At 38.6% G+C, this 20477-nt stretch overlaps 1 protein-coding gene across 9 annotated transcripts in view; it reads right to left on the bottom strand.

Moving 5' to 3' along the window:
- The window catches only part of ACACA (acetyl-CoA carboxylase alpha), a 332443-nt gene that overhangs the window by 127107 nt on the left and 184859 nt on the right, over nucleotides 1-20477 (bottom strand). For all 9 annotated transcript variants that reach the window (XM_031657026.1, XM_031657027.1, XM_021928272.2 and 6 more), the window contains 4 exons: nucleotides 14326-14439; nucleotides 12979-13092; nucleotides 11492-11581; nucleotides 9731-9849 (listed from right to left, as the gene is read on the bottom strand). In XM_031657026.1, the coding sequence (XP_031512886.1) occupies nucleotides 9731-9849; nucleotides 11492-11581; nucleotides 12979-13092; nucleotides 14326-14439 (437 nt within the window). The remainder of the gene's footprint in view (nucleotides 1-9730; nucleotides 9850-11491; nucleotides 11582-12978; nucleotides 13093-14325; nucleotides 14440-20477) is intronic.

Raw genomic sequence — 20477 nt, 5'->3', positions numbered from 1 at the left:
TTTACATCAAACTTGTATCACAGAGTGAATTCATAAGGCAGCAAGAGCAACCTCCGAGTGCAGAAACCTGAACCTTTGCTGTTTGGATTCCTTGAGCCTCTCACTCAGGAGAATGGGTTTTATTTTTACAAGAGATCCTTAGTTATAATGCACTTGGGCCTCATCAATACAGAAAAAATATGCACAGGTTCTAGAACAGAGGGAGGTACAGTTGAACAGAAAACTAACTGCAGATGCTAATGAGAATAGTCTTCCTTTTAAGATATAAAGGATGCTAAGGAAAGGGGCCACCTGCACAGTTTCTTACCATGAACCTCAGTTCAAAGAGAATTCTACAACCAAAGAAACCTCAGGTTCCATTCATCCAGGTTTCTAGAGTTTAGAAACCAGTATAATCTCTCTCAACTGTTAACAAATTTCCTAATCTAATAAAATAATCTAACTGCTCCTGTAGCTACATTCTAATCCCTTTGGGAGTCTTCACAGGATGAGGGCCACGTTTTCAGTAGAAAAAGGCCTGAATTGAAAAGAACAACAAAAAGCCAGGCTTTCTCCATCAGCAACTCTCAAGCTCCTACAGAGAGCCCCCTGCTGCTTTGTTATAAGAATTATGCACCATCTATACAGTATGGGGTAAAAAGCAAAAATTCCCAACATCTCTAATTTTTAAAGGAATGGTCCCAAATCAGTCATGTAAGTAGGTTTAGAGCCAGCTTCTCCACTTTGGTAGAAGAAGAATCTGTGGGGATGTAAGGGAGATAAGCAAGGAAGGAAGGAAAGATAAACTGTCTATTAACAGGTAAATACTTAGTCATGTCCATAATGATCATTTACATGTTTTCTTTTTTTAAGAAATAGAGATAAGGTCCCACCATGTTACCCAGGCTAGTCTTGAACTCCTGAGCTCAAGTGATCCTCCTACCTCAGCCTCCCGAAGTGCTAGGATTATAGGTGTGAGCCACCAAATCTGGCCACTACGTATTTTTCATCCTATACAAGGGCTATATGGTCAATTTAAGAATATGACAAATGTGGTGTATCACATACCACTGTGATACACCACACTCTGTACAAAAACAGAAAAAACCACACACACAACTAAGGGAGGAGATTGTATAGGAGTCAAATATTCCATTTATGTAGCTGAAAATAAAATTTGTCACATTCCACTGCATACTCATCATGCAAAAATAGTTAAATTAGGCTGGGCGCAGTGGCTCATTCCTGTAATCCCAGCACTTTGGGAGACTGAGGTGGGTGGATCACTTGAGCCCAGGAGTTTAAGACCAGCCTGGGCAACATCTCCAAAATCCATCTCTACACACACACACACATACACACAAATACAAAAGTTAGCCAGGTGTGGTGGCACATAGCATGCCTGTAATCCCAGCTACTCAGAAGGCTGAGGTGGGAGGATTGCTTGAGCCAGGAGGCAGAGGTTGCAGTTAGCCAAGATCATGCCATTGCACTCCAGCCTGGGTGACAAAGTAAGATACTGTCTCAAAAAAAAAAAAAAGTAAAATTGCTCAAAGGCAATCAAGTGTATTTTCAAATACATAAATGGGATATAAATTCACTTCTTATCATCTGCTGTTTGGGCTATTCAAAACACTTATTATAGTGAATCTTCATTTACAACATTTGATAAATATTAGAACTACTTTCTTTCTAGTAGGTTAGCTCCATTTTACAGATATGATAACCAAAAAACCAAAGAGGATGCTTTCCAATGACATTGTTCAATATGGTGTCATAAACCACAATCTAGACCTGGCATTTTCTCATCTCCGCCCTCCAAGTTAGCATTCCACATCAATATAGATTTTAGAGAAAGACAAGAGAAATCCTGTGAATTCTGAGGTTCCTGGCACTAAGTCACCTCTGATTTTATTGCTCTGCCTGCCCAGAATGGCTGGAGAGCCTGATTCAATATGAATGCAAAGTTGAGCGCCGCCTGCTAGCTGAACCCTCTTTAATTTAAGGAACACTGACTTCTCTGGCAGCCACAAGTTCTGTGAGCCTTTTTACCACCCCTTCCAGCTGAATTTCATTTGGCTTGATTCTAGCTGGCCCTACATAAATCTTTTATCATATAAAAATGCTCCTGATTCTTTTGCTTCCAAACTTGAAGAAGAAAAAAAAAGAGCCTATATGAAAATGATGGGGATGCATGCAAACAAGCAGTAGTTACATCAAGCTGTGACTGAAAGACAGTATAGGGCAACTCTTTTGAAATCAGGCAGCAAAGCAGAATCAGAAGAGGTCGGCTGAATAACCTACTAGCAGCCACTAACAGCAGTACCATAGGAGAAAGAGCAATTTGACTGGCTGTGACCAGTGGTGGTCTCTTTGCGTGACTATATTTCTGTAGGAAAATCCAAATCAAGAGCTGTAAAACACATCTGAACCATGTATTTCTACTGGCATCTCCCCCACCACCTCCTTGCAGTTCAGATGCCCTGATTCTGTTGCAGAGCTTTAGTTTACAATAAAATGATCGTTGCTTCATTTATTTGCAGCCCCTCCAAAGCCCCTTCTTTGCTCTGCTGGAAGATTTTGCTCTTTCTGAAACAAGTACACCAACAGAGCTACAGCATATTACTGTTGCCTGCCGTATAATTAGCTACGAACCCACAGCACAAAACTACAGGGATTTACAGGTGTCCTGGATTCTGATTTTCCTTCCCCCTGGACTCAGCTAGTCTTCCTTGACAAGAAGGGACCTTGGGCTACCCTAATGATATATTGAGAGTTTTAAACTCGACTCTCCAATATTACAAGTCTAGAAGTGCCAAAATAACACAGCAGAGACTAGAAGCTGAGCCATGGATACAGGAAAGCACTTTGGTAAGCACTTAAACCTGCTGAGAATCTTCTCTTCTGCCAGATACTTGCATCTTATCAGCAGACTACCCTGAATGAAGGAAGCAAGCATTGTAAGATTTCATGTATTTATAGCTCATTCTGGCTTGCTAACTACAAGGGCTCCCACTGCTGCTGAAAAAATGCTGCAAGCTGGATGACTTCCGAGTATCTCAGTACTATCCAAAGAAAGGTCTAATCTCTGAGTGTTAGATTATCAGAATTCTTGAGAATGGCAGTTGGCTACCAATTAGTCATATGGAAGGCTCCTGATTTCTAACCTTCCTTACGAATAAAAAGAAAGTCCAGAGGCCACCCACTGACAGCTGAACATTGAGGATGGATGCCAAGCAGCCTAAATTCAGCCATGACCAAAACACATGCTATCAGGGGAAAATACAGCCGACCTCTTCTGGATGTAAGACATGAGAAAAGGGAAGTATTTGAATTAAAACATTATAACACAGAAGACCAAATTCACAAGTAGCAAATAGCAGAGAAGGTGCAATGGAATCCGACTTAAGCATGGATTTCCATCTACGAAACAGGTGGAAATAAACACCAATAGGTCCTCACCCATTATATATGTACAGAAACGTACAACAAAGTATACTTCCATCTCCTGCATCAAATGTGATGCTTCTTATTTGAATCTCAGATTAAAGGTTAAAAAGATTAGTCATGTTCACTAGTGTATATTAATTATAAAAATCATTTGGAGTTTTAAATGGTGTACTCCCAGAATGTCATATTATATTATATAGAGACATATGCATAGGCACAATTTATGGGATAATATACTATACATATGTTTATATAAATATAGCTATATTTTAAAAGATCAAATACTGGTTGACTGAAGAATTTGTTTCCAGATTATTCTGAGGTACTTAATATGCCCAAAGCTTAGTGAAATCCTGAAGGTCAAATGATTTAATGAATTGTGCAAAATACAGACATTCAGGATGATGCTTCAGTGTAACAAGCTTTCCCATCTCCAGCACCAGTGAGTGATACTTAAGTTTCTGAATAGGAAAAAAGACAGACATATACAAAACTTGGGCTCTAAACCCTACGACTCACCAGGGGAAGAAGGAGAAAAAGGAACATTGAATGATATAGTTTGAACTCCAGGGTTAATTCATGTAAAACTCACTAAAGGGCTGGGCTCACAGACGCTTCAATGAGAGAATTAGGTTCTAGAAGTCTGCATAATAACAAAATCCTCCCTTAGTATAGACCAGTTGCCCTGAATATTCCTGCACCACAAAAACAACTTGGGATAGTCACTTCTCTTTCAAGAACACAAGTCAGTTAAAACAATGACATATTAAAAAAAAAAAAAAAAAAACCCTCCCCTCAAAAAGAATCACATAGCCTTTAAATGCTAAGAAGGTAAAAAAGGAAACACATACAACATACACATGTTACATATATATATATGTGTGTGTGTGTATATATATATTTCTAACTATGCTTAACTCAGAAAAATCTCTTTAGCTGCTCTTCAAGTGAAGGAAATTTTAGAAGGGTAAATACAAACCAGGAGCTTCCCTGAGTGAAGCTCTAATAACTGGATCCTCTGGTGAATAAGACCTACAGATGCCAAATAAGTTGGAACTACAGTCCCCAGAAAAAAATTTAGAAGTATTGGGTAGAAGATCAAAAAGGAGACGATATACCTCGACTGACGCACACCTAGCAAGAAGGATGAAACAGGAAGTCACACAGACTAGGAATAAACTATTCAGTCATCTGCTTTTTAAAAAAATTATGGATTACTAGAAAAAAAAATAGTCAAATTATACCAAAAAAGAGTAACCACATGTCAAACAATGCAAAGTCCTATGATGAATTAAAACAAAAATAAAAATGTACCAACTATGTTACTACACAGCAACTGTTCAAGTGTGCTAAAAACGGCTGTCTTCTCCTTTTTAGAGGCTCCCCTAGTCATTTGCAATATATTTTGCCTACTTCTCCAAAAATCAAAATAGGTCCTAATAAGACACAGGTCTTTAATCCCAACAGTAACCAAGGGATTTTCCTGGGAAAAACAAAAAACAAAAAACAAAACTCTGCTGCCAGTTTGCAGACAGAGTGCCATGTTTCACCCCAACCTATGGAAGCTAAATCACAGTCAAAAAACAAACTACATGACTGGGAATTATAGTAAGAGGAGTTAAGAAACAAATAAGGCCGGGCGCAGTGGCTTACACCTGTAATTCCACCACTTTGGGAGGCCGAGGCAGGTAGATCACCTGTGGTCAGGAGTTGGAGACCAGCCTGACCAACACGGAGAAACACCGTCTCTACTAAAAATGCAAAATTAGCCGAGTGTGGTGGCGCATGCTGTAACCCCAACTAATCGGGAGGCTGAGGCAGAAGAATCGCTTGAACTCAGAAGGCAGAGGTTGCGGTGAGCCAAGGAGCCAAGATTGCGCCACTGCACTCCAGCCTGAGCAAAAAGAGTGAAACTCCATCTCAAAAAAAAAAAAAAGCTGCAGGAATGGAATTCCATACACAATGAGATTGCAGTCTTGCTTTGATATTACAGCTTATTAAGACACTTTCAATGATGTGCTGGACAAATTTTGTCTACTTCAAAAACACCCAGCTAGGAATGTGAAGACCAAGTGCAAGGAAAGAAAACACAAAAAATTGGTTAACCAAAATACCGTGGCTCATGCCTGTAATCCCAGCACTTTGGGAGGCCGAGGCAGGAGGATCACAAGGTCAGGAGATCAAGACCATCTTGGCTAACACGGTGAAAACCCATCTCTATTAAAAATACAAAAAATTTGCCAGATGTGGTGGTGGGCACATGTAGTCCTAGCTACTTGGGAGGCTGAGGCAGGAGAATCGTTTGAACCCGGAAGGCGGAGCTTGCAGTGAGCCCATATCGTGCCACTGCACTCCAGCCTGGGCGACAGAGAGACAGAGCTGAGACCTCTTCTCGAAAAAAAAAAAAACCTGTTTTCTCCCCCAAGAATTTTTGGTCTGCACTAGGTATGGCAGCACATGCCTATAGTCCCAGCTACTTGAGAGGCCGAAGCAGGAGAATTATTTTGAGACCAGCCTGGTAACATGGCAAGACCCCATCTCTACGGGAGAAAAAAAAAAAAAAATTGGCTTGTTAACCTCAGTTGGGAAAAATATAAAATTCTGTTTTGCACTGATAAGTAAAATATGTATGATTCATATACCTTTTCTTTATTCTCACTAATTTTTAAAGCATGCATAAAATATTGTATAACATCTATAATATCAAGTGTGGATAATTCCTGTAACTACTAAGAATAAGCAACATAAGAATAACAATTTTTCTTCTCTCCAAGGGCACTACCAGTAACAAAAAAAAAAAAAAAAAAGAGTGGTCAGTGTGACTGTCCTAATTAATTTTTGGTCTAAGTTGAACTAATATAGCAGCCGCTAGCCACATGCAGCTAGGGTAGTATTTGAAATATGGCTAGTTTATATTGAGACATGCTGTAAGTATAGAATACATGCTAAATTTCAAAGATACAGTATGAATAAAAGAAAAAATATTAACAATTGTTATTACATATTGAAATGGCATTTTGGATACAATAGGTTAAATAAGATGCTATTTGAATTAATTTTATCTGTTTCTTTTTACTCTTCTAAATGTGGCCAATAGAAACTTCTAAATAACGTGGCTTGTATTATATTTCTATTTGGCAGTACTAGTTTAGAAGTAGTGACTGTCAATTACAGATGTTCATCAGAGTTCAGAGGAGCTTTTCAAAGTGGTCACCAGGACTCTAATCCAAAATGAATCAGGTCTTGAAAGTCAGGACCCCAATATGTGTATTTTCAAATTGCCCCTCAGATAATTCTGAGAATCATTAATCTAGAGGTTAGTGGACATAATTGAGCCTTACAGGACTGGGAGTAGAACAAATACTGGTAGCCCTCTGTAACTTCTTTCTGTAGAATGAGAAACAATATGCTTTTTGCCTGCTTGATCAAAACAATAACAGAAAAAAAAAAAAAGTACTGGAGTTAGAAAAAAGTTAGAAAAGTACTTGGCTCAAAACTAGCTAAGTCTAAAACAGCTTAGATGTCTGTTTAAGATGAGCAGGCCTATTGTATAATAAAGACTTTGGCCATTGTCTCTGGTTCCTGGAAGAGAGACTAAATCCTTAAGATTTCCCAAGTAACAGGAGTGTCACTGGATCACATCTGAGTTTATGCTAAGAGATGAGATGACTCAGGAGGGGAGCTGGTCACTAGAAAGACCAACTAGATGATTAGAGGGTTGAGGGCTTTCAGCCAGCCGGACCTCTGGGAGGGGAGATTGAGTTTAATCACGTAGGCTACGATTTAATCAAGCATGCCTACGTAATGAAGCCCTGATTTTAAAATACTCTGGACACTGAAGGTCAATGGAGCTTCTTGGTTGGTGAACACATGGATGTGCTGAGAGAGTTGATACACTCTGATTCCACAGGGAATGAACAGGGAAGCTCTGTGTTTGAGACTGTCCCACACTTCACCCTAAGCGTCTCGTGCTTTTTGCTGATCCTGACAATAAAACTGTAGTGCTTGAACTCTGTGAGTTGTTCTGAGGGAATTATCAAACCGAGAAAACTGAGGGGACCCTCAAATTTGTAGCCAGTTGGTCAGAAGTGCAAGTGGGTGGGGCACCCCATTTATGGCCCCATCTGAAGTAGGGACAATTTGGTGGTAGACTGAGCCCTTACTTAGCCTGTGGCATCTGATCTAACTTAAGATGGCTAGTGTCAGAATTCAATTGCAGTACACCAGATGGTGTCACAATAAGGCTATAAATCCAAATTATAACAAAAACATTTGGGGGAAAAATACATATATTCATTTATATTATATATATCATTATATATATTATGTATATAATCTTATAAAACTAAATTCAAGTAGTAAATCTGCAATAACTGAACAAGCTATACTCTGAAACTGAATATATCATTTTATGATCAAACCTGATCATTTGATCCTAAACAAAAGAACTTTAGATACAAAAAAAAATTAAAGCAATTTTAACATTTTTCTGGTTTTCACAAAGATGATTTTATTTTTCCTTTTTATTTTGCAATTATCTCCACCTTCACAGTTACACCAATAATAATGATGACAATAACAATAACAATCCAGCAGGTTTAGAATTACACTGACAACCAAGGGAGACTTCAGGGAGATTACAGGATTACTGTTATGTTCAAGTCTGATCTTTATCCACAGGCATGTCCAGATGTTGGGAGGGACAGGCGTACAAGTTTTGTAACCACATTGAACTAACCAAGATTCACACTCTTGACATAGAAAGGTGAATAAGATTTCTTAACAAAGCAGTCAAGAAGAATTCCTCTCATTTTTCAGCCAACATTCCCTCACCAAACTGGACATATCCTCAAATAAAAAAAAGTAGTACAGGGAGAACAATTAAGAAAGACAAGGAGAGTGATGAGGAGGGAAGGAAATCAGAAGTGGCCCTGCAGCCCGACTACAAATCACTGCCCAAAGGGAAGCAGGAGAAAACAGAAAGAAAAGGAGAACTGCCCTGAGAATTACAAAGAGCATTAAGTATAGAGTGTAGTTCTCTACAATTATTCAAGGAATGCAGGAAAAGAAAGAAGACTGAGTGCTGTGCCCATGTGTGCCATGAGTACTTCGCCGCTCACTGAAAGACAACCATTCGTTTCTAGAAAATGAGATTCTGAAATCCATGGAGGCAAAAATGTACCGAGAGATGCTTGCTAAATCAAGGATATATGCTTTTCTCTGCCAGCCGTAAGGTATTTTTGAGGTAGAGAAGTGAAAGGATATTCTGAGACAAAGAAGAGAGGTACTTTTTCTGAAGATGCCTCTGCTCATCTGCAGACCTCTGCTGGATCAACAGTGGCATCCAGTGGCCAAAAGTCTCAGCACAGACTTCTTTGTCTCCAGAAAGGGCTTCTATTGCTTTGGGTGAAGTGGCAATTTAGAACAAAACCATTTCTGGTGTCTATAACTAAGGTTCCCCAAAGACACAGTACTTTGTAATACCAAGTGAAGAACCAAAGGCCATAAAGAAGAAATGGAGAGGGGTAGGTTAAGACTGGCTGTGGTATTTATATTTTCTGTGGTATTACTAAAAAGAATGAAAGTACAGGAGGGGATGAACCTCTGTGTGGGTGGAATTCATAGATTTTCATTGCCTTAGAATACTTCTTAAAAGATGAGTCTGTAAGATATTTTCATTTTAAAACAAAAGCAATTCTGACACAAAAATGTCCATATGTACATTTTATTTTTTAAAAGACACAGGAAGGGACAAATAATGTAATTATGTCTTAATTCAGTAATTTATTTGAGATTAAGAAGTTTGGTTCTGAAATATAATTTTTAAAAACTGATTGCTAAATTCAGGTTGTCTGTTTTAGGGCGACAATGAAACTGGCTTAGGTATAACCTCAACCCATAGCAAACATACAGAAAAGAAAAGCATTCCACCCAAAATATTTTCTTGGTCTAATTGCCGATTTAAATTGTTAAAAAAAGAGTGATTTTTCTGGCAAAGTTCTAGTAAGTAAAATGCTAGTAAATTCTTTCTATTTTTTTAAAAAAGAAACTATTTCCTCAGTGACATAATACAAGCAAGAATGAATGGAGTAATCCTAAACTTTCATCTTACTTAGACCATAATTTGTCTCTTTAGATCAAAGAAGTGAGCACCAAAAGGCTCTTCTCTTATGGTCATATTGTTCATTTTTTGCCCTACATTTCTAATTTAAAAAACATGGAATTGTCATACACATTACTCCCCTTGATTCTCATGGTATACCTCTGGCTGGCTCAGGTGCACATACCACCTCAAACTCACCTGTTTGGATGAGATGTGGGCAGCATGAACTGGAATTCCACCACACAGGTGTTGTCCTTAAGCTGGCGGTGTTGTACGCTGTTAAGTTCGTAGGCAATATAAGCCCTTCGAACATACACCTGGTTCAAAAGTAATCCTCAGTAAATAAATTTCAAAAACAGAAATTAAGAAAATAGCTCAGAAAAAGAGTCTTGAAACGAGGTATCTGAGGCAGAAGGTGCTCTGTGGGGAGAGAAGTCCCAAGGCCCTCTGTATACATACATATCTTGCTTTAATTAATAAAGCTGGAGTCTTAATACTACACCCATGACTACTAATGAAAACAAAACTAGGCGGCCTCTGCTGGATACCTATGTGTACTGTAAACCTTCTTTCACACTAACCTAAACCCTGGAGAAGGTTTAATCTTTAGCAAAAGACAGCATCTAGAACTACAACTATTAATCTATTAAGCATGATCATTTCAAGAGAAGATTAAGCAGTGAGGAAAATGAGAGGTGCTGATTTTGAGCCACTTACGGAGTGAAAATAGAAGACACAAGCAATCACAGTTCAACTCTTTTACTATCTCATGTCTTTGTTTTGTGTCTTCCCCGACTTCCCCACCCACTCAAAATCAGTTTTCAGCAAACCCTGATCAAAAGCAGTAAGGTATAAACAGTAAGACATAATTGGACATGTAATATCTCAAATACATGAACTTGACTCAAGAGTTAAAGGAACAGCAATAAAACAAAATAAAAATAAATTTAAATTAAAAAAAGAAACAGCAATAGGCTACATCTCCGCAAAAACTGTCAGTGCAACCTCACACATTTCACAGCAAATTTGCCATGCACATAAAATGCTACCTGAGATTCTATGGCACGGGAAGTATATAAGAAAGCTTCTCATTAGATGACATGAAAACACTACAAAACACTTAAATGTTTTAAAACTTTTGGCATTTACTGAGTAGGATAATTTACATTCTACCACAAAATACAAATAAAAAGTAACACAAAGGAGCTAGCAACAGACTACCGTGATGTTACATTACATAAAATCATCTAAAACACTCTTTTTCCCCATCTTCAAAAAACATCTATTTGGCAACCTTACAGTGGTATTCAGGGCCTGCAATTTTTGTGCTTAATGAGGTAGTGTGCTGTAGTGGAAACAGAAGTCTTTGGAGTCAGATTAGCTTGAGTTCAAATGCAAACTCTTCCACTTATTATCTGTGTGATTTTGGACAAATCACTTAACCTCTCAGAGTCTCACTTTCTTCTTACTTCCTAAAGTAACTGTAGGATTAAATGAGAAAAATAAAATACCTAAAACACAGTTCATTAAATGCTATTACTTTCTTTCCTTTGAGGAAGTATTTCGAAAGAGCTGCTTGACAATCCAAAACATAACTAAAATCCATTTTAATTTGGCCCAAATCACACAATGGTAAGATGACACATGCTCTGATCAGCCATATATTTTCACTTTTTGTGTTACAAGGAATCCTAACTCATGAAATGGGAGAATTCAAATACCTGGAAAACAGAAACTACTGAAAAATGCTGGCAGCTGTTTTCCTGTGATTGGAACCTAGAAGCTGGTGATGAGTTCAGATGAAACACTTGAGTAAAGTATCTGAGTAAGCACATACTGTTTCAGAGTAGAAGAGACTAACTACCCTTAAGAACCAACCTTAAGGCCAGAGAACTAGAACTGACATGGTTTTGCTAGAAACAAAGCAAAAGGTCATGTCCCATTACCATAAATACTCACCTCCAGAGCTGCCATCCTCACTACTTGGTTGCTGTGATAGAAGAAGTTTGGTAGGACATCAAAAATAGATGTTTCTGATAGGATGAGTTTCTAGAAGATACAAAGACAGGCTTAAGCCTTACATCAAAAGGAGAACAATTTCAGTGGACACTATTTGGCATTTGAAGCATTTAGTGAAACCTAAGAATTTTGTCTCTGAATGCCGTAATCTCTCTGTGCCTCAACTTCCTGAGCTACAAAATGGAGAAAATAATAATACCTATCCTCATAGGGCTGTTGTATTATATGAGTAAATACATGTAAAATTCTTAGAATACTGAATTAACAGTATATTATTTGTATGCTAATATAAGTGTTTATGACTATTATTCTTTTCTGACATTTATCTGTACTCTCTAAATATTGTCTTCACCAGGCATGGTGGCTCACGCCTGTGAGGCATGCAGATCACTTGAGGTCAGGAGTTCGAGACCAGCCTGGCCAACATGGCAAAACCCTGTCTTTGTTAAATATACAAGAATTAGCTGGGCGTAGTAGTGCGTGCCTGTAATCCCAGCTACTCAGGAGGCCAAGGCACAAGAATCGCTTGAACTCAGGAGGTGGAGGTTGCAGTGAGCCGAGATTGTGCCACTACACTCCAGCCTGGGTAACAGAGTGAGACTCTGTCTCAGAAAAATTAAATAAAATAAATATTGTCTCAATACTCCACTATGGTAAACCCTAGATTTGAACCCCAGTTGAAACCCTAGATTTCAGCTATTAACCAAATAAGAAAAAACATCCTTCTTTCCCCTCTAGATTCCCAGGAAGAAATGTTACAGAAAGTCTAAAGATTCCCCTGGGCCAGATATAACAATGGTATCCTTGTTTCCAGGTAGAAAAATATAGTCATTCCTGAGAAGATAATGTTTGAAAAATAATTGTGGCAGTCCTTCTGATTAGCAGTAAAATTAGCCAATAATCTCTTAAAAACGAGCTTTTTATAAAGCTTAATAGTATTAACATAAAATTAAAATTAAATGATACTTAAATAGCTTTGTCTCCAGAAGAGTAACAACTACGTATGTGTACATCTGATTCAAATATCATAAATCATTATAGAAGTGTGTGTGTGTGTATATATATATGTGTGTGTGTGTGTGTGTGTGTGTGTGTGTGTATATATATATATATATATCAGAAATCAACCAGCCTTGTTATTTAATTCTGGCCTAGAATACTTTCTAGGTAAAGTACAAAGATAAAGACTTCAATAGGACACTTCTATCAAGGCAGGCCTATTTGATTTTTAAGCTAAGCCACAATTCTAACAGCATTTGTATGGAAAAAAAAATTCCTAAGTATAAATCGTTTTAGAAAGTCAAGGTATGAAACTTCATTACATGGAAAATCAAAATTAATTAATTAATTGATTACTTAAACTATGCTTGAGAATAAAGGAGATAAGAGTCCAGAGAGGCAGGAAAGGGCTATATATATATATATACCTGCAGGTTCTCAATGCAAAATTGATGTCCATACATGTCAATAGCTGATAGGAAGATAGACTCTACTTGGTTATGGCGAAGCTCGTATGATGGCAAATGGGAGGCAATAAGAACCTAGAGTGAGAACAAAATAGGAGGCACACGTTCCTCAGGGAGTGATTATTCTAGGCTCCTATTAGGCAGCTCTGATACAAAAGCAATAAATATAAATCTATAAGTGCAGGCATCACAGATAAAACAGAGACCAAGTAAAACAACTTCTAGGTCCTGTAACATAAAGCCAATGCCACCAAATACTGAATCTCAGTTGACTCTCACCATGATTTGCGTTGTGGCCAATTTCCCATGGTAGGTAGGGGGAAGGGAGAGAAAACTGCTTCAATCAAGTTCCATCAGTGTATGTGATTTACCATTGCAAAGCTGCTGGTCCTGGGGACTGCATGACTAGCTGTTAATTGGGAATCAGGTCTGGCAGGGAGCAGCTGTGGGGAAGGTAGATGCAGCAGAGCTAGCCTTTTGCAACTCTGAAGTAGAAAGAAAGACAGGGAAAGCTGCTTTGACAGCCCCAGGTACTCAGCACCAAGGAGAAGGCGTCAGGAAGTAACACCAGTGTGTGTGAGGGGCAGAGAGAGTGAAAGCAGTGTCACAAACAAACAAACAGTGACACGGTAGGATCTGAACACCCTCAGCAGGTCACTGAGAGGTTCAATAGCTTTGAGTAGTTCAGTGACATGGATACAATTGTAGAGAAAGCAGAAGGTCACTGAACAGCTTCAAATACTGCTTCCTTGTCAATGCCCATGCACTGAAACACAAAGGGAGCGCCAACTCTTGGCTTCCCTGCTGAAACCTTTTGGAATGGAAATGAAGACTTCAGGGTGAAACTAACCGGACTTCTCTGGGGTTGTTCTGATTGCTACCACCTAAGATTCATTTCGTTATCTTTCTGCTTTCCACACTTGATTATTTCCTGTACACTTGGAAGTTTTCATCTGCTTCTAAGCTCCCTTTGGGAAGTAAGAAATATTGAGTCTATTTCCTTCCCTGAGTGTCCTTGCCTCCACCTGACCCTGGTTTACTATCACAGGGCTACTAGGGAGGGAAGGGAATGATACCAGGATTTTTTTTAATGTGGAAAGGGCATCTATTTTAAAGAAATGCAGCATTAATCTTGTCCTTTCTCTTTAAAAAACATACCACATGAAAACATTTGTTCTGAGGAAAATGTGACACATATAGAAAATAACATGTTTTTTGTAAGATGATTAAGCAAAAGTTCATTGTGTCTAGGACTGCCTAATCTATGAAAGTCATCCCTCCTTTAAGAAAACCAACAAATGGCCTTACCTGGCGTGCTCGAAGTGCTACTTTAGCATTGGTAGTCTTACTGAGTTGAGTTAGCTCTGTGAGAATATTCAGCAGCTCATCAGTGAGAGTAGGGTCCCGGCCACACAACTGATCCTAATTGTTAATGTAAAAAAGAACATAGATAGCCAGATTAAAAAGAACAGGTGGATAGGATTTTGAAATAGAGAAAAGGAATGAAAACAAAGTAAACCCAGTTGGATTGATAAGAAAATGCAAACTTCCTATTACTTTTACCCTAAACAATGTGGTAAAGAAGATCCCAGAGGAAGTTTGGCTAAGGAGAGGCAGTCCAAATCCCTCGTTCAAAATTCCTAATGTATTTCCTTATAAATCAACACTATACTTTTAACACACAGAAGAAATCATTAGAGACCACTAAAAGGGGCCAAGGGGATTCTGAGGAAGAAATAATAGATTATGTCTCAAAGTTTTAAGAGAAAGTTTTAAATAATAGGGACTAAAGGCCTTCCTGTTTCCCTTCCCACTTTTGGAAAGAAGGTAGATATAAGGAAAAAAGAACCATCCCAGTGGTTTTCATCTCATAAACCAAATTTTCAGCAACCCAGGCAGATGCAAACAAGAAACACAATAATGAATTATTTATTTATAAACACACACTAACTAAAAACACCATCTCATACGCTGGCAATTCTGTACCCCAAATCATTTCTCTTCTTCCTGTACCAAGAATCATTCCATGATACTTAAACATGTGAATACTTAGCTGAATTAGAGGAAAAAAACAAGCTCCTACTATAGAATTCATGTTTTATTCAGTATTGGGTCCTTCCTCTTCTAAGAAGTAAAAAATGTTAACAAAAAAATCCCAATCATATTCTGAGAGAAATATTCTTACTGGAGTCCAGTGGAATATCAGTTTATTCCCTAAATTCATCCATTATCCTTGCAATTTCCATCTAAGTTGAAAAAACTGCAAACGCAGTTTTTAGAAATATCTGTCCTTTTTGAATTTTACAGAGCTACTGGTAGTAGTAATTATTAACACCACACCATATAAAATATATCCATTTAGATATCACTCCCTCTACTTGGAGTTTTAAATAATTGCCTTGGCTGGGCAACGTGGCTCACACCTGTAATCCCAGCATTTTGGGAGGTCAAGACAGGAGGACTGCTTGAGCCCAGGAGTTCAAGACCAGCCTGGGCAACATGGTGAGACCCCATCTCTAAATATAAAAAATAAAAATAAATAAAATAAAAAAACTTTAAAAGACAGAATTGCCTTTGTATTTTAATATTTATTCTCCCCCTACTACCAAGGGGACATGAAAGAAGACCCAAAGGGCCTGCTTGTTGCTGCTTGTTAATCTTCTCCCCACTTTGATTATCAGTGCTTTTCTTGAAGAATTTCTATTTCATACTTAACCTTCCCCATCTCAGGGATACTCTTTATAGACCTTTATCACAGCAAAATAAATAAATGCAGTAAAAATAAAAGACATGCTTTTTCCAAAACCCCTACCTTCCACATCACAAGGTAAATACTTTTGAAATACTGAGTGCCATCATGCTGGGAAGGTTTCTCAAAGCTTTTTTTTTTTTTTTTTTAAAGAAAATGATATAATGAGATTCTGGTTCCCTAATCCACCAAGGAGAGGTCTGCTCTGACTGTCCAGAGTCATAAAACATATGATGGGGTTTATAATTAAGGAAGTGCAAGTACTACTGTTTTCACCCATTTAACCCAGATAATTCACTCATCTGAGTGAGAAAAATAAAAGCTGCTATTAAAGTGAAGATAAACCCAGAGGTTCGATTGAACAGGCAGCACAGATTAGAGGATCTGTTCTACCTATCCTAGGCATAAAAGCAAAGAGGAGAAAGAAAATGCAAGTAACTCTTACCTTTTGCTGAGAACTAATGAGCAAAACAGAATTTCAAACGAATATGTAAAACTACCAGAAACAGGACCATAAAAAGACACAAGGAAAGAACTGATAGATAACAGTGGGTAGGGAAACCAAGATAATTTTTTCCTACCTAAGTCCCTTTCCTAATGTTCTTAATAGAGCAAACATACTCCTTTCCGAGGTACTTACTAAAAGCATTGGAATGACCCACTAAAAGGCCTAAAAACATAAGAAGTGTACTGGGTAATGCCACAACTCAGCTCCTCTGTACAAAGCCAGACTGAAGTCTCAACATTAAAAACAAAAGCCGGCCGGGCACGGTGGCTCACGCCTGTAATCCCAGCACTTTGGGAGGCCGAGGCAGGTGGATCATGAGGTCAGGAGTTCAACACCAGCCTGGCCAAGATGGCAAAACCCTGTCTCTACTAAAAATACAAAAATTAGCTGGGCATGGTGGCACATACATGTAATCCCTGCTACTCAGGAGGCTGAGGCAGAGAACTGCTTGACCCCGGGAGGCGGAGGTTGCAGTAAGCCGAGATCGCACCACTGCACTCCAGCCTGGGTGACAGAGGGAGACTCCGTCTCAAAAAAATAAAAATATAAATAAAAAAATAAATAAATAATAAAAACAAAAGCCAACATGACAAAATAACACTAATCACCTCCGCAACCATATCAGATTTGATATGGATGCATTCCCTTTAAAGGAAATATAGGTTTACCTTTCGAGATTAAACTAAAATTTTAAAAAATGGAGTTACCCTCTTGCATAGTTACAGATCATATTCTAACTTAAAAGACAAAACAAAGCAAAACACACAAAACCACTTTTTTTAAAAACCACTTTTCATTTTATCTTTCCATTATGAGAGAAAGGGAGTAAAAAAGGGCTTTGGGAAAAAGAAAAGTGAACTATGGAGATTAGAAAAAATAAATGTGGGCCGGGCGTGGTGGCTCATGCCTGTAATCCCGGCACTTTGGGAGGCCGGGGTACGTAGATTACCTGAGGTCAGTTCGAGACCAGCCTGACCAACACGGTGAAACCCCGTCTCTACTAAATACAAAAAATTAGCCGGGTGTGGTGGCGCATGCCTGTAATCCCGGCTATTTGGGAGGCTGAGGCCGGAGAACTGCCCAGGAAGCGGAGGTTGCAGTGAGCCGATATTGCGTCATTGTACTCCAACCTGGGCAACAAGAGTAAAGTTCCATCTCAAAATTAAAATAAAATAAAATAAAATAAAACAAAAATAAAATAAAATAAAATAAAATAAATAAATAAGGCCGGGTGCTTTGGCTCACACCTGTAATCCCCGCACTTTGGGAGGCCAAGGTGTGCGGATCACCTGAGGTCAGGAGTTCAAGACCAGCCTGACCAACATGGAGAAACCCTGTCTCTACTAAAAATACAAAATTAACTGGGCGCAGTGGTGTATGCCTGTTATCCTAGCTACTCGGGAGGCTGAGGCAGGAGAATTGCTTGAACCCAGAAAGCAGAGGTTGTGGTGAGCCAAGATTGCGCCATCGCATTCCAGCCTGGGCAACAAGAGCGAAACTCCATTTCAATAAATAAATAAATAAATAAATAAATAAATAAATGTGAAGTAATTATCAAACACAGTATGAGTTAACCACTATTTTCATTAGTCTATTCTGACTTGGAAGTTTTCCATTCAAATATTTTCTCCACTGTCATCATGAATACTTAGGAAAAAACTGGCAACAGAAAATTATGTGTAGAATAACTTTCTCAACCCTGTCTTGTCCTTGACCTAGACACAGCATTCAGGTTCTGAAAGAAAACATCAGGGTTTTTCAGAACCACCCATCCTAAGGTGTCAACTAACATCCAACAGGAAGTTGATTACCCTCTGTTCTAGAGACAGGTTTCTTTTGGGCAACTGGACAAACCAACATCACCATCTAATCCTGATGAACATTTTGTAACAATACCTTTAGATGGTGTCTAGGTCAGCAGATGTGTTTAGTCAACATAAAAAGTTTGTTTAAAGAGCCAACCTGCTGATTTTGGGATTACAGGTCACTTGCAAAAATCTGGCTTCCCAATCCACCAACCAAAGGTCTGTTCCAACTGTCCAGAGTCATAAAACGAAGTGAAAATTATTATTCAGCCATACTGGTACAAAACAGTTATTTCTTGCTTTTACTTTTAACCTAGATGGTAGCTAACTATAGAAAATAGTTTGAATTTGCAGAAATACAACAAACATGATAAAATGTTAAACCCATAGCCAAGGCTGAGCACAGTGGCTCATGCCTGTAGCCCCAGCACTTTGGGAGGCCAAGACCGTTTGAGCACAGAAGTTTGACAGCAGCCCAGGCAACATAGTGAGACCACATGTTTAATTTAAAAAAAAAAAAGGCATAGCCAAAGTTACACAGCTGACTGACAGAAGAAACCAACATAGTCCAGCTTGATCTTATAAGGCAATTCAAAACGAAAAGAATGTGACCTTATGTGTAATGTCCTCAAGACATTAACTATTATTCAGCTGGGTAGGCACTAAAACTAGTATCAGCAATGAACTAGTAGCTGCTTCTAATCATACCTGCACTTTTTGATATCCCAAAAAATGTCATAGGGTAAGTTTAACAAGAAATTGTTAATATCACCCTTATTCAGTGAATGTGGAATCACTGAGAAAGACTTCTTCTTTATTTACACATTGGACAAAATTATTTGCAGTCAGGTTAAGTGGAAGAAGGAAAGGTGCTGATCAGCATTATAAATTCTCCCCATCTAAACCAAATCAGGGGTTCATATGCATGGCATTACTCATACGGAAGCATGGTTTACAGCATGTTCATGTGGGCTGTATCAAAAATAAGTTATAAGCAGTGAGGGGAAGACTACTTACCATCAAGGTGGCTAGAAGATAAGTACATTGCCATCTAGACAGCTGTGAAGATGTTGATATTTTGTATTTGTACCAATTAGCTTAATCTGGCTAAAGATTAAAGAGTTCCTTAAATATCTCTAAGCAAACATAAACAATGTTCTGAGTCCTAAACTTTTTCCTATAAAGTTAAATTTAAGAAATAAGAAGAGCTTTCAAAAAGTAAATGTACTATTGGTCTTCCAGACTTTGTGTTACATTGTGTTACAATGTCCCTTTAAACGGAGGAAACCTGATAGGACTTTAGCCTTTTACCTGATACTTTGCTTTCCAAACAGAGTGAAAGATTACCAGAAATTTGCTTGAGAGTCCTTGAGGCAAGTTACCACTGGGCAAGTTATGCTAACACCTAGAGAGGATGAAGGTACCTCTTTACTAGAGAAGCACATATCCCATGACACTGACGGAGGCCTGATTTTCTTGATACCTCCCTCTCTGTAGGTTCAAAAGCCCCAGAAATCATCATCTAGCTCAGCAAAACATACTATCAACATTCCTACTTCTAGAAAGCAGAGAATCGAATGCTGGGCACATAACCATCAATCAAGAAGCCAAGATATGCAAAGAAAGGGGAACCAGCAGAGAACACAAGTTGAGGGAATCGAAGTGCTACCATGTGCAGGTGACATCTGTAAAAGACACTAAGATCAGAGGAAAGAATAATCCAAACAACCAAAATGGCTCCTACCAGCTACTACCATTAATGCAGATGTGGGAGAGGAGGAGGGAGAGAAGAAGGAACGGAGAGGAAGGAGGAAGGGGGAGCAGCTAAGCATTGTCAAAGAGGAAAAGAGGAAGACATGTCTGGCATTCAGTAACATCAGATCAGAAAAGAGCACCGTCCTGAGCTTTTACCCATGTTTCGTAAGTCACTGCTAGCTGGCCCTGAGCTTGATTTCCAAATCTCTAAGATGAAATGAAAACAACTGATATTTGAAAAGAAATTAATGACACGAAAGCTTACAGATCCTCTTACGTTTACTGGGTCTCATTTTGTTTTTGTTTTTAAAGAAAAAGGTAATGACACCAAAATAAAGAATAGGACAAATCTGGCTTCCTGGTTCACATGTTCAACCGTCCTTATCCTCCTCCTCTTCTCGTTCCCCTCCTCCTCCTCCTCCTCCTACATCCTATTTACCCAAACTCAAACTCTGAAACAGCTCTTTTCTCTAAAGAGCTCAGCCTGTTGGAAAGAAAGTTTGGGTACTATCCATGCAGGTAAGAAGTAATCAGGATGACAAGGTGGGAGGAAAAAAGAACAGCAGAAAGTCAGAGTCCCATTGGCTTCTGCCTGTCCTGACTGGCAAAAGCAGAAAGCAAAGCCTCAAACCAGTTCTCTGAC

This window comes from Papio anubis, chromosome 17, assembly GCF_008728515.1.
Source record: "Papio anubis isolate 15944 chromosome 17, Panubis1.0, whole genome shotgun sequence".
Lineage (NCBI taxonomy): Eukaryota > Metazoa > Chordata > Mammalia > Primates > Cercopithecidae > Papio > Papio anubis.
Note: the sequence above shows the minus strand (reverse complement) of the source record. Positions and strands in the feature narration are given on the sequence as shown.